This window comes from Nicotiana attenuata, unplaced genomic scaffold (assembly GCF_001879085.1).
Source record: "Nicotiana attenuata strain UT unplaced genomic scaffold, NIATTr2, whole genome shotgun sequence".
In the NCBI taxonomy this organism is placed as follows: Eukaryota; Viridiplantae; Streptophyta; class Magnoliopsida; order Solanales; family Solanaceae; genus Nicotiana; species Nicotiana attenuata.
The window spans coordinates 34,437-47,847 of record NW_017674211.1 but is presented as its reverse complement, the minus strand read 5'-3'; the positions used below and the strand labels follow the sequence as shown (position 1 = coordinate 47,847).

The 13,411-nt window shown below is 35.7% G+C and overlaps 1 protein-coding gene across 3 annotated transcripts in view; it reads left to right on the top strand.

The window, feature by feature from the left end:
• The window catches only part of LOC109218204 (conserved oligomeric Golgi complex subunit 3), a 19,320-nt gene extending 6,716 nt beyond the window's left edge, over window positions 1-12,604 (top strand). For all 3 annotated transcript variants that reach the window (XM_019382554.1, XM_019382552.1, XM_019382553.1), the window contains exons 15-26: window positions 773-861; window positions 2,765-2,984; window positions 4,797-4,883; window positions 5,708-5,824; window positions 5,909-5,941; window positions 6,071-6,157; window positions 6,232-6,294; window positions 7,901-8,017; window positions 8,544-8,636; window positions 11,160-11,282; window positions 11,497-11,597; window positions 12,200-12,604. In XM_019382554.1, coding sequence (XP_019238099.1) covers window positions 773-861; window positions 2,765-2,984; window positions 4,797-4,883; window positions 5,708-5,824; window positions 5,909-5,941; window positions 6,071-6,157; window positions 6,232-6,294; window positions 7,901-8,017; window positions 8,544-8,636; window positions 11,160-11,282; window positions 11,497-11,597; window positions 12,200-12,332 — 1,263 coding nt within the window. In that variant the 3' untranslated portion in view covers window positions 12,333-12,604. The remainder of the gene's footprint in view (window positions 1-772; window positions 862-2,764; window positions 2,985-4,796; window positions 4,884-5,707; window positions 5,825-5,908; window positions 5,942-6,070; window positions 6,158-6,231; window positions 6,295-7,900; window positions 8,018-8,543; window positions 8,637-11,159; window positions 11,283-11,496; window positions 11,598-12,199) is intronic.
• The last annotated feature ends 807 nt before the right edge of the window (window positions 12,605-13,411 follow it).

Here is a 13,411-nt window from a genome sequence, read left to right as displayed (position 1 = left end):
GGGGGGGGGAGGATCAGAAGAAGTAGAAAAGGACACAATTGAAATTTGACCTGCTAGTCTTGATAGTCATATGTGCGATCCAAATTCATTTTTCTTTTTATTTGACAGGATGAATTCAAAGTAATTAGTTCTAAATTAGAGAGCCACGAATTACCTTTTCTTTTAAAAGTTTAGCTCATCTTAATGTGGATAAATATTTCCTCTAATTGGATTTAGTATGAATGATGTTAAAAGTATCAGAACTTCTATATGTTTTCTGGTGAATCAAATCACTATTCCCAAAGTTATTATCGGAAGTTGATTCTAGAAAAGGTCTTGCTGAAGCTTATTAGGGTAAAATTGATATATATATATATATATATATATATATATATATATATATATATATATATATATATATATATATATATAAAGTTTTGCCGTTCTATCTTTCTCACGGAAGTCTGTCTATCTTCATTTCAATCATCGTAGTTCGATCGATCAAGTACGGGAGAAATTAGCACTACTTGGTGAAATATCTTCTTATAGAATCAATTTCGAACCATCTGCTAGAGGTTCTAACAACCCAAACGATCCCACTACATCAGGACCCTTTCGACGTTGCACAAAAGCCATTACTTCACTTTCAGCTAGCACTAAAAAGGCCAAATATATATATATATATATATATATATATATATATATCTCCATAATTCTAACTTGGACATTTTAATATTAGTGTAAAAGTGAGATGAACAAGTCTCCATACTTTATCTTTGACATCTTAATGCAGGTGTGTCAGCTAGAGCATCAACTCTTCAATCACTTCTTCCCATCATCTTCAGAGGACATTTCAAGTTTGACTCCTCTTGTAGATCCTCTGTGAGTTGCCTAAGTTCTCTTGTGGGTTTCTTTCTGCATTTGGACCTGTTTGTGCTGCTTTCATTCCTTTCCAGCTTCTTTCTGATTTGCCTTTTCTTTTTCTCGTCTTGTTTGTGGTGGTGGTGGTGGTGGTGGGGGGGGGGGTTGGACCATCTATATTGCTGTCATGTGCATATAAGCAAGAGAGCCAACATTGCAAAATGTTTATGCCTGTAAGGCTTTGTCATTTTGGTAACTTGTGCTGTTCTAAGACCTACCTAGGCCAGAGTTGCTATCAATGCATACAGGGCATACCTTCTTGGTATCAAGTGGGTGTAAATGTTTCCTGACACATTATTTGTGCGGTAATGAAAATCAGTGTTAACTATGAGGCTGCCCAATAGCTTAGTGATCGTCACGTTAGATCTTACCGCAAGCACAAGATTAGTTCCTAGTTTGGAACTTGAAGCCTTCCTTGGAAAGAGCTGTGACAGATTTCTCATCTGGTTTAGATTTGTAGGTTGCTTCAACTGCTTTTTTGTGTCCTTAAGTCTTCGTGATACATATGTGGAGGTCACATGTGAAAGTTATAGTTACTCCAAAGGAAAACCAGGTCCTTCAAATATAAGCCTTAACTCAAAAGGTGTGAAAACATTTGTTTAAGTGGAGAAAAGGTAGAGGGGCCCGGGATTATCCACCGAGTTTCGAACTGTATGCCGGCTGGCCTTCGGAGATTTCTCGGTTAGGTAGGGAAGCAGTTTCCTGTACCTGGAAATTTAAAATCATGTAGGTGGGTAAGGAAACCAAATTCTATCAATTACTACATGTGAATTACCTCTTTACTGAGATTTAAAATTACTCTCCCGTGGGTGGATATGAGATATCCCTTAAACCTGCACCTTTCTTTTGGTTCATAAATTTTCCTTTTTCCTTCTCTGGATATTTTTACATTAACTTATATGTACATCCTTCCTGATTGTGGGGGCAGAGAGAAACAAAGCCATGCTCTTTTTAATCCATCGAAATTAGACCTAGATTTAATCTTCATCATTTTTTAAGTCTTTCTGGATAAGTTAATGTGATTAGATAATATCAATGGCAAAGAGTTACGGTTATTGATAATTAATCTAATGTCAGATTTTAAATCTTGGTAAGTTTAAGTAGTGGAACATGTAATTCACTGTTATATAAAAAAGTAGTGGAACATGTTATGGGTTGCACTTGCTAACTTTACTTTTTTCTTTGCTCCCTTCTATTAACAAGAGATACACAATCAGATATCTCTGCCTCGTGCATTCTCAAGCTATATTTCTGTTTAACCAAGTGAAGAAGCATATCTTTCTTGGAACCTTAGGGATGGAATTCTATGTGGAAATTCAACCTCCTCCCTAACCAGAAGCTTCTGATAAAATGATTTAACAGAAAATACTCTGTTATTTTCTGCCCCCCACTTCTATACGTCGTGGTTAGCTTATGGTGTTCCTTGTGTGTGAAGCAATTCAACTAGGTTTTGGAATTCTGCCACTTCCCAGTCCTGAAAGTTCCTTGTAAACCTCAAATCCCAAAAAAACTTCTCCATTTTGTATCATCTGGACTTGTTGGACTGTCATTTCCTTTTGGCATGAAATTTTGAAAATGTTTGAGAATGCAAGTCTCAGGATATTGTCCCCAAGTCTCATGATATAAATCTTCTATGCATAGCTTCTAAATTCACGTGCTCCTGAGCCTGACCCATCTCTTGGTTGGTCCAGTTACAACAGTTTAATGAAGCATTGACCCGAGGGTTTCTAGTTATATTATTTATATGCCACTGAAGCTGCTTGAACTTGAGCTTTATTTTTTTGATCATTAAACTTGAGCTTTATGTGAACCTTTAAGGTTTACGATTACCTCCGATGTGAACCTTTGGGTCCTACTACTGCAGGTGCACTTTCCTTTATGATACATTGCGCCCTAAACTTATTCACGAAACAAACCTGGATGTTCTTTGTGAACTGGTTGATATCCTTAAAGTTGAAGTTCTCGGAGAACAACTGAGCAGACGGGGTGAATCATTGGCTGGGCTGCGTCCAACTCTGGACAGGATTCTAGCAGATGTCCATGAGCGATTAACTTTTCGTGCTCGCACCTATATCCGTGATGAGGTAACTATTCAAAGTATTGCTTGGGCATTGTATTTAAATGCTGTATGGCAGCTTATTTGTGTTACTTGGATACGGGATCATATTATGCTAAACTTTGCTGTTATAATTTTGCCACTTACTTTAATCTCTTTCTTGTTCTTTTCCTCTCGATTTCTCCACTTAACTAGCACCCTCATTGATAGATGGATAGTGGCAAAATAAGTTACTGGATAAATTTGGCCGTTTTTTTCCTGGTGCATAGATTTTGGTTAAAAGTGGAATATTTGTTCATACTCAAACATAAGCAGTTGTATCTCATGGTATATACTGTTGTCCAATAGCTTTACTTTTCAATTTATTGCTCTCTTCTTTAGACTGCTAGTGGTTAATGTTGTGTCTGACTACTCTTTCGTTTTTCATAGTGCCGGGTCTATTTAATGGCTATTGCTTTTGCTTTGCATCTATTTTCTGGTTTTCATGATGCTGTTATTTTTCCCATGGTATCTGTTGGTGGTACTGATATTGTCTCTTTCCGTCTTCCTGAGCTGAGAGTCTTTTGGAAACAACCTCTCTACTCCGTCGGGGTAGGGGTAAGGTTGTGTACACACTACCCTCCCCAGACCCCACTAGTTGGATTTTACCGGGTCGTTGTTGTTGTTGTTGTTATTTGCACTATCTTCGATCGATGTCATAAATAGTACCTTGGAACAAATTGACCATAAGTGAAAATGAGGGATTTTCTTGATTTGGGTAGATTCACGTTTCTAGGTCACTAATTCGGTCTGTTTCTATATCATTTTTTTATCTTGCTCTTCCAGAAAATTAGTTTGTAATTACTGAAAATCTCAATCTGGGAGTAGTACAAAATCGAAGACGGAAGAAGATTAAACAAAAATGGTGGCAGGATTTTTGTAGGGGCGACAGTGCTGGAGCAATGGCGGTAGGATTGTATCAGGTGGTTCTGTAAAAATAGTTTTAAAAAAATAAAAAGAAAAAGAAAAATGGGATTTTGAGCTTCTCACGTGCTTAAGAGAAAAATGGGATTTTGAGCTTCTCACTTTTTTGGCCATGTTAACTTTAATGAGTGAAGGAGTATCTAATAGGTACAAGTCTCGGTTGAGGTAGCTAAGTGAAAATAATGGGCAACTTTAGGGAACCATCTATGTATTCTGCCTTTATAAATAGACACCAAGGTTATGCCACCCCGGTACAAAGACACAAAACATTCTGTGTACAGTGAAATATGCAACCCAAAACCCCGAAGAAAAGAGAAGATCCCAGCGAAAGGCCTTGCAATTCTTTGTCATTACTCACTCATTACAAATTTGTGGAAAATGAGCCCTATCCATCGTTATGAGGAAAATTTGCGTGCTTTCCTTAGTTTTGCTACTGTCGTATTTGATATTTGTTTGGAGTTTATTCGGTTCCCAGTCTAATCTTTTCTCCTTCTTCCTGCCATACTTTCATTTCTACTCTGTGCGTCGTTTTTTTGAATTAAATAATGCAAAGTGGTATGAGTTTCAAATGTTTTATAACGTTAGCTTGAGATGAGTTCAAACGGGAAACATGGTTAACAGCTGTTGCCAACTAGTTCGTACTGAAAAGTTGTGATACGAGTTTCAATAGATTTGAATGGAGATGGAAAACGTTTTTTATTAGGGGAATATGATAAGTAGGGATTGATAAGAGAAGGAGATTACGCCATATAAGCTGGGATAACTGGACTAAGAAGTGCATATTTATTTTTGCTTTCTATATGCTTGAACTTCTTCACAAGCAACCACTGGTCTGCAAATAATGTGATCATGCCTTCTTTCCCCGCTTTGTTTTCAGATTGCAAACTACCTTCCTTCAGACGAGGATTTGGATTACCCTAAAAAGTTGGAGCAATCTGTGTCAGCAGAACTAAATTCACCATCTGTAAGTGCCAAGCTCTTTATCCTGTGACGGGTATTCAGTTGACTTCTGTAACCTATATCTTTAGAGGAAGTACGAGCTAGGATGGCTTTTATTTTTATCTTTATCCTTTTTTTCTTTGTAATTTTTTGGTGGAGAAGTTTGCATTCTTTTATGGAGGTTGTAGTTTGATATATTTTCCTATTACGGTTTTTTAATCAATATCTTGCTTAAGACTTGAGGTAACCGTTCTTGACCTGTGATTCTTGTTTTATGACGTTTACTGCACAGTGCGAAGCAAAATATATTGAAGTTCCAAGGTGTGAAAATTGAAAATAAGAGGTCTCATGGAATTTGTAATTTAAGATTATTTTCTTTATTATTTGTTTTCTGTATTTTAAGATGAGACTTTAGGATTTATGTTAGTATAGAGCTTGTGTTGGTTATTTTGAATAGCTTGAGGGTCTGGGTTAGGAACCTTCTCAAAGATCTGGGCATTTCAACTATGATTGTAACTATGCATCTTGATGTGATGAGAACAGGATTTTTATTACTTGATTTTGAGTTGCTACTTTATATAAGGAGGCTTGACTCTTGGGAGTCCTAATACATGCATGTACTAAACTATTTTTGCCATCAACTTCTTGGCGTATTTATATATAAAAAACGTTTTAGAAGAAAATATGTTGATTTATGTAACTTGAAATTGTTTTTTGCAGATATTCTTTCGCTGTCTCTTTGCTGTTAAACATGCTTTTCTGCGATTTTGCACTATATTCTGTGTCTCCTTACTTTTTTGCTATTTTGCACCATATTCTCTGCTTCTCCTTATTTTAAATTTGGTGCAGACTGAACAAAACCCAGATGTTTCCGGAACCTGGTATCCACCATTGGAGAAAACCATCTCATGTCTGTCAAAACTGTACTGTTCTCTAGAATCAGCCGTTTTTACTGGATTAGCCCAGGTAAGCGGTTACTTTTGCTACCACTACCCCTTCTAATTTTAGTTAGATGTTTCTGGATCCTTAAATCCTATTTTTCTTTCTCAGGAAGCTGTAGAGTTCTGCTCTTTATCCATCCAAGTAAGTTTCTTTTGTTGAAGTTCATGTGTTTGACTGTTCCGCTGATTATGCTGTTGAAATTTGTAATGCTGTATTCGTCATTTTTTGTCAATATGCTGTTGGTTATTGCTAAACTTTAAATTCCTTCAGAAAGCTAGCAAACTTATTGGCAAAAGATCGTCATCGATGGATGCACAACTTTTCTTGATAAAGCATCTACTCATCCTTAGAGAGCAGGTTTCTCTTACATGCTTTTGAAATTCCTAGTTCCTTGGCATAACTGCAGGTTTCTAACTTAAGATGCTTTCCAGATTGCCCCATTTGACATAGAATTTTCAGTCACACACAAGGAGCTTGATTTTTCGCATTTACTGGTCAGTATTGAGAATCTACTATTTCTGTTGGTATTCATTTCTTCAGGTTCCATCAGTTCTCTGCTGCAAATGTATTTTCCTCTGATAATTACATTATCTTGAATGAAAGAGACAATGCTATTAAATTGTTTTATTTTGTTATAAGGTAGAGTTTGCTCGTTCCATTATGCAATATTAGACTGAAGTCATCTCTTATGGAATTAAGAAGAAATGCAAAGTTGACTTCAGTGAATTACACTAACGCATTTGATCTCCTTTTTCAAGTTTGGACCTATCATTATTTTCTTCACACTTCCTTGATTTAATTCTTTTGGCAACTCTGGGTGACACTGCTCGTGTACGAATGCTGCATCAGACACATTTGTGTGCTAGAGTTAACTTTTCCCTTGATTGTCTGTAAACTTGAAGCATAAGTCTTTTCAGATCAAAAGTTTAGTTAATTTAGAGTCAAACTTACAAATTGCTTCCTTCACAAATTTTGGCTGACTCAGATGGTACAAATGCTCGAGTGACAAACTATCCCATGTATAAGATTCTGATCCTATCTAGGATCATGGGAAGACAGTGGTGTACTTATATGTATACCATGTCAGAGCTGTAGATGAATAGTTCTCAGTCCCAACATATAGGGAAGATGAAATGGTAGTAGGATAAGGCCAGTCCCAAACAGAGGTGCCTTCAATCTCCCTGAAGATCCGGTAGTTGAGAAAAAGAATCTCTACAGTCCAAATGACTCTATCTTGAGTAAAGATCTTGCTCTGGTGTGCCAAAAGAGTTGTTCTGTCCTATACATAAGCAGACATATTCTTCTCCAATAATATTCTCGTATTTCTTTCAAGCCAAATGCATCACAAAATCCCCGAATATTGATAGTCCACAAAGTTTTCTCTTGCTAGAATATACCAAAACCCAAAACTTGATGCAAAGGACAAGCTTAGAATGCGGGACAACTGCTACACCCAAGATGCTGAATGATCTCTGCCACAATTCTTTGCAAAAGAACAATGTGAAAGTAGCGGGAATTCAAGTGTATAAATTTTCCGGCGAAGATGGTCTTGAACTCATTGGACTTCCTGAATGAAGAAATTTGAAGACCGAAGCAGTGGGGATGCTCTTTCATAACCCCCATTATTGTGAAACTCATCAAGGGCTTCCATGAGTCCATGTTAAGGTATCCCAGTATGTCCGAGAATGGATCATTGTAGCCTAACAGCAGCAAATATTGTCTTATCCCTTGCCCTGGAGGCTTTGGTCTAGTGGAGAAGCGCAATGCGTGATATGGGTTAGGCGCACATCGCAGGTTCAAACCTTGCCGCAAACAAAAGCCTGATATTTAAGTAGAGAAGGATAAAGGGGCAGGCCCATTAACCACCGAGCTTCAAACCCTACGTCACTGACCCTCAGGGATTTCTCGGGTATCAAAGAAAATAAGATTGTCTAATCTCCTTTCAAAGCCATTCACGTCTTCTATTCTGCAGTAGAATGGACCATCAGTTTAAGCCTTCAATTCTCATGCTACATGTGCACCAATCTGTTAGCTTTAGATTAATGTTTGACTGACGGTTAGATTCTGAAACTTTCTTGTATATTTGTTATAATTTTCCAGGAGCATCTCAGGCGGATTCTAAGGGGTCAGGCGTCAATCTTCGACTGGTCAAGATCAACTTCATTAGCCAGAAATTTATCTCCACGAGTATTGGAAAGTCAAATTGATGCCAAGAAGGTATATGCTCCAGTTAGTTTTCAGCAGTTTTCACTTGAGTGACTTTTAGTATATACCTTTCTTGGCCTTTTGGCTAAGATCAAGTGTAGTATCTGTTCTTATCAGTTTAATATATGATATGTGGGCCATCAGTTCACATGATGTAGCTCAATTTTTTAAGGGGGAGAGTCCTGTACGGTAGCTTGCTATCGGGTCACTCAAGTGTTGTATTGGTGCTGCAAAAACAAGAGTGACTTTTTGTATCGATGGATATGGATTGTAGTTATTTTTCCCTCTCATCTCATTAAGAAGGATTAATCTTCATGCATTTAGTTTGAGTCTTCTGTGTAAACAATTATTATCACCTTCTCTAGCCCTCTTTCTTTCGTATGAAACAATGGTTTCAACATTTACATGGAAAGATATGACATTATCAACCCTCATCCATGGAAAAGGTGGGGCAGGGTCAAATAAATGGCTATATAAATGATGAATTCAATTTTTTTAGAAGTTTAATTTATGGTAAAAATAACTTCTTTAAATACAGGAACTGGAGAAAAGCCTGAAAGCTACATGTGAGGAGTTCATTATGTCAGTGACTAAGTTGGTCGTGGAACCATTGCTTTCTTTCGTGACAAAGGTTAGTTATGTTTTCCATTTACGTCTTTTTTTTTCTTTATTTGCAGAAGCAGTCTTTCATCATTTTCAACTTTGCTCTTTCAATAATTAATGATTTCTGGCAGAATACATTTTCTTCTCCAGATAAAAGAGCATTTTCTCCTTCCCACGTATCTCTTTCATTGTAAACGTAATCATTGCACTAGTTATAGATATTTAATCGAGTTCTCATTAACTTTCAAGTGCTCAGAAGCTGCCTCCTCCTTGTATACTTTTAACTTTTTTTATGCATTTCTATCTAACTAGTGTTAGGATACGCGCGTTGCGCGTGTACCTTATATATATGAATATAACTTTTAAAAAATTTAATAAATAATATTAAATAATATATTTGAGTTATAAAATAAAATTTAAAAAATATAAGCTCTTGAAATGACATATATTGATTCTATTTAGTTAAAAAATAACAATGACCTAGCTAAGCATGGAAGCAATTCGGATAATTCAGATACGTGATCTATCACGTATCCGCCTCTTTTATTTTAACATTGTATTAAAATAATTGTTTTAGGTACTGTGCATTCTAGACAGGTCAACTAAAACAAAAATCGCGACATAAAAATTATGTAGCTAAGCAGCAAAACTCCGTCGCTCAATAAAAAATAACGACAAATTATCAAAAATCACGTCCAATTCAAGGTCATTAGTTATAATATCCTTAATATCATTAACTGGATATAAAGAAGAACGGAGATCTTATTTTGATCTTCTTGCAACAATGCTACTAAATTTAGTTATTATCACCATCTTATAACTAACACGATTATTAAGAAGTTATATAAAATTTGTCAAATTTAATTTGTATTTAAAAAATTAAAATAAATATAAGTGGTTAGAAAGAAAGTGGCCAACACACGTTTCCTTTTTAGGCTTGGAAGGGTTCCTTTTTATGTAGGAAAAGAATAAGTTATCCTAAATGTTAGGCCTTGGAAGCAAATATTTAAATATTGATAGTTAATTAGTAAAACTTAATGTAGCAATTGAATTCCGATGTCTTTATTAAAGGCGTCTAAATTAGTTAAAATATATTGCTCTTATGCCTTTTTAAAATCTTGAAATTGTATTCAAAGAAGGAAATGTTTTTAAAATCTTGAAATTGTATTTAAATAAGGAAATGTTTGATAGTAAAAATTATTAGTTACTAATGTTGAAATCCTAAATTTTAGGAAAATAATAAAATGACAATTTTGTCTAGTATGAATTCTATTTTAAAAGGGTAAAAAAGGCGAACGGCATTTTGCTAAGAGCCTTCGTACTTTTAATATTGTATAGATTTATGTACCTGCATCTTTTTGTGATTAATTTTGATATAGAAACTTACCAGTGTCAATACCTTTGAAACTAGAGTTTGAGACATATTACTTGTCTCTTTTTTGTTTTATAACTTCCATTTGAAACAGTTGTAGCTTTGTAGGCTGTTTTATAAGAAAACACAACACTTTGTCCAGTTAACTGCCTCCAGGCTGCTGGGGGTAGGACAGAGGGGTCAAACTTAGAAAGATTATGTGTCGTGGATGGACCGTCTCTCTCCATGTTCTTATTACCTTCCTAATAGCTAATACAGAGGAGAAAAGTGTAATTTTACTAATATCAGTCCCAATTGCATGCCCTAACTGCAACAACTACTATGCCTTAGTCCCAAACAAGTCGGGGTCGGCTATGTGAATCTCCATTGACTATGTTATTCCATTTAAACTCATTTCATGCCGATATTATGCACACAGAAATAAAAAGTAGTAGAAGTTATGTATATCTTTTTTTCTTTTTTTGTTTGCTACGTACCAGCCTTGAACTCTTGACCTAATGGTATGGAGAAAACTCCCTCAACCACTATGACAAAGTTTGGCCAGTAAGTTATGTATATTTTCGAAGTGTAAAGGGAATCTCTAAATGCCCTAACTGCCTATGAGCAAAATTTATTTGAAAAGTATCAAACTAGTGAAAATTTGATTACTTTGAATTAGTGTTGTTTGTGATTACATCTCGCTTTCTCCAGAAAGAAAAGAAGATTTATGATTATCTGGAGAAGTTTAAGAACTGTTTGTAAATGGGAAGAATTGCATCAAAAGATGAAAGCCTTCAAATCTTGTTGAATTTTTTCAAAGTTCTATCTTGAATTGAACTTCTAACCCTACAAACATGATGAATGTGTTAAATGATATAAAGTAGATGGTCCAAAATGTGTAGTGAGAAGAGTTCCTACATCCTACTTTTCTCTAAAACCTAAGATGCTTGAGCTCATTTCATACGGTCAGATGAGCACATAGAAGAAATTCTTGAAAACTTGCATGATTGGGTCTTTCTAAAAACGGGTAGGATCAGAAATAGTAGTAGGACCCATAGTCAGAGGTTTGAACCGGTCAAAATCTGATATATTTACGACCTAGCAGATTTGTTCATTTCCCTTTTTCTGGTCGCAAAGATACTGTTCATTTCCTTATGAATCTTCTTAAGATTTTAACTATTCGGTATGAAATGTCTGAAGGTTACAGCTGTTAAAGTTGCATTATCTGGTAGTCAAAATCAAAAACCGGTATCTGGGATTGCAAAGCCACTCAAGGATCATGCTTTTGCTTCACCAGAAAAGATTGCTGAGCTTCTTCAGAAGGTAAACAGATAGACTTTTGCCTTATCTTTTGTTGAATTAAGAAAAACTCATTGACACTGTTTTACACAAGTGCCTGAATCAACCAACATAACCAAACAAGTCAACTTCCTACTGATTTTTTTTAATCAGCAAACATCATGCCTGTTGACTTTTGTTATTCAATCAGATTTCCCCTCTTTTTCAATAAACATGCTGATCCATTTATTTGACACAGGTCAGCACAGCAATAAATGAAGATTTGCCTAGGATATTGGCCAAAATGAAGCTCTATCTGCAGAATTCATCGACACGTGCTATACTTTTCAAACCCATTAAGTAAGATCTCTTGTGCAGTTACATCTATAACAAAACTTGTTTAATCTGCTAACCTTGTAAATCTTGACACTTTAGTGGAAATCGAATTGAGAGCGTCTGTATTCTTTTTTGCTTCCCCCTTTTGAATTGGGTTGAACTTTCTTTATCTTCTTCCAATCCTGTCCCTTCTTTGTGTGTGTATGTGTTCTCTGAGTAGGGTTTAAGTTTGCAAAATCAGATTGATAAATTCATGCTTTCCGACATGAAAAAAAGCAATTCTCCTTTCTGATGTTCATTCCCAGCATGAGCTTGTTGCTGAAAACTTCTTCCCTAAAGATGAAAACTTGTTGAAATTCCAGTCAATGGCTTCCTTTTCAATATGTATTTTATGGTCACAAAAAAGTACAGCCTGCGCACAGAAGCTTTAGCTGAAAATGATGGCTTTCTACTAGAAATATCCAATTATTACAGAATTATAAAAACTAACACGCATTAATTTAAATTCTGAGAATAAGGTCATATGGATTGTATTGCAAAAATGTAATAATATGCAGTTTCTTATTTTGTACTTTGTATCATTGAAAGGATTCTGAACCCCTAAATCCTTTTTCATATCTGTGCAGGACTAATATATTGGAAGCACACGTTCAAGTGCTATCCCTTCTGAAAAAAGAATATACACCAGAGGATAGACAAGACCTTGTCAAGATGGTCTCGATACAGGATTTGGAAGCTCAATTAGATAAGCTTCTATAGTGAGCTTCCGTTATAGAGACTTATCATTTAGTGATTATCATGAAACTTCTACATGATGAGCTTCCCAAAGCATTGCTTTCTTCAGCTCCGACTTCTATGATACCAGACTTTTATCATTGTAGAGGTTCAGGATTTTGGCAAACTTTTCGGCATGCTGGTAGTTCAATTCATATACATTGATTATACGGTGATTATAGGTGTTACATGTATAGCTTGATTTTAAGGAACAACTTCTGGTTTTGAGATTTGTCATTATCAGAATTTCTCATTGATCCCAACTTCCAGTTCCTGCATCACCGTTTGTCAGGATTCAAATTCCACGAAGTTGTGAGGGCATTTAATTCAACCCGTTAGGTAAGCCAATTAAGAAGTACAACGTTGGTGTGAAGAAAATACATCAGCTGTTTGGAATATGCATAAATAGAAATACAAGTCCTAAACTACCGTGTACAAAATGGTAGCGTGTAACTGGAACGTTGGTACATCTTCAATGTTAGCTTTCTACTTCCACGACAGTTCGACTCCAAAATCTGTATGGAATGTGCAGAAGTGTAGTATAAGTATATTCGACCTTGTGTACTCAGTTAGTACAGTACTAATCCGAAATAAGTGGTGAGGCTTAATCAAAAGATACTCACTTTATATAACCTGTGCAGCTCATAGGCATTACAATAATAGAAAAATAACCAAGAAATAGCCGGAAACAAAGGATATCAACAATAAAGTGCTCAATCAGGAAAGAAGTAATAAACATGCTTTTCTAAGTAACCAGGTCAAAGTATATACAAATGCACCGAATACGCATATAAAGGAGATTTGCACCAAGTAGCTTTAACTCGAATAATTCCACATGAATGTAGAGTGTCTAAGCATGATAAGACCCAATTTCACATCAATTTTCAAATAGCATTTATACGAGTGCTAGTACATGAGTCTAAGATGTCATGTGTGATGATTGTACATCAGCCCGACACTCTCCAAGTATCCCATAATCTACAAACAAGCCTCATGCATATGTAAAATGCATGAACGCGCATATGTCGATGATAGACATGAATGCTTTTACATGAGTCTAGAAT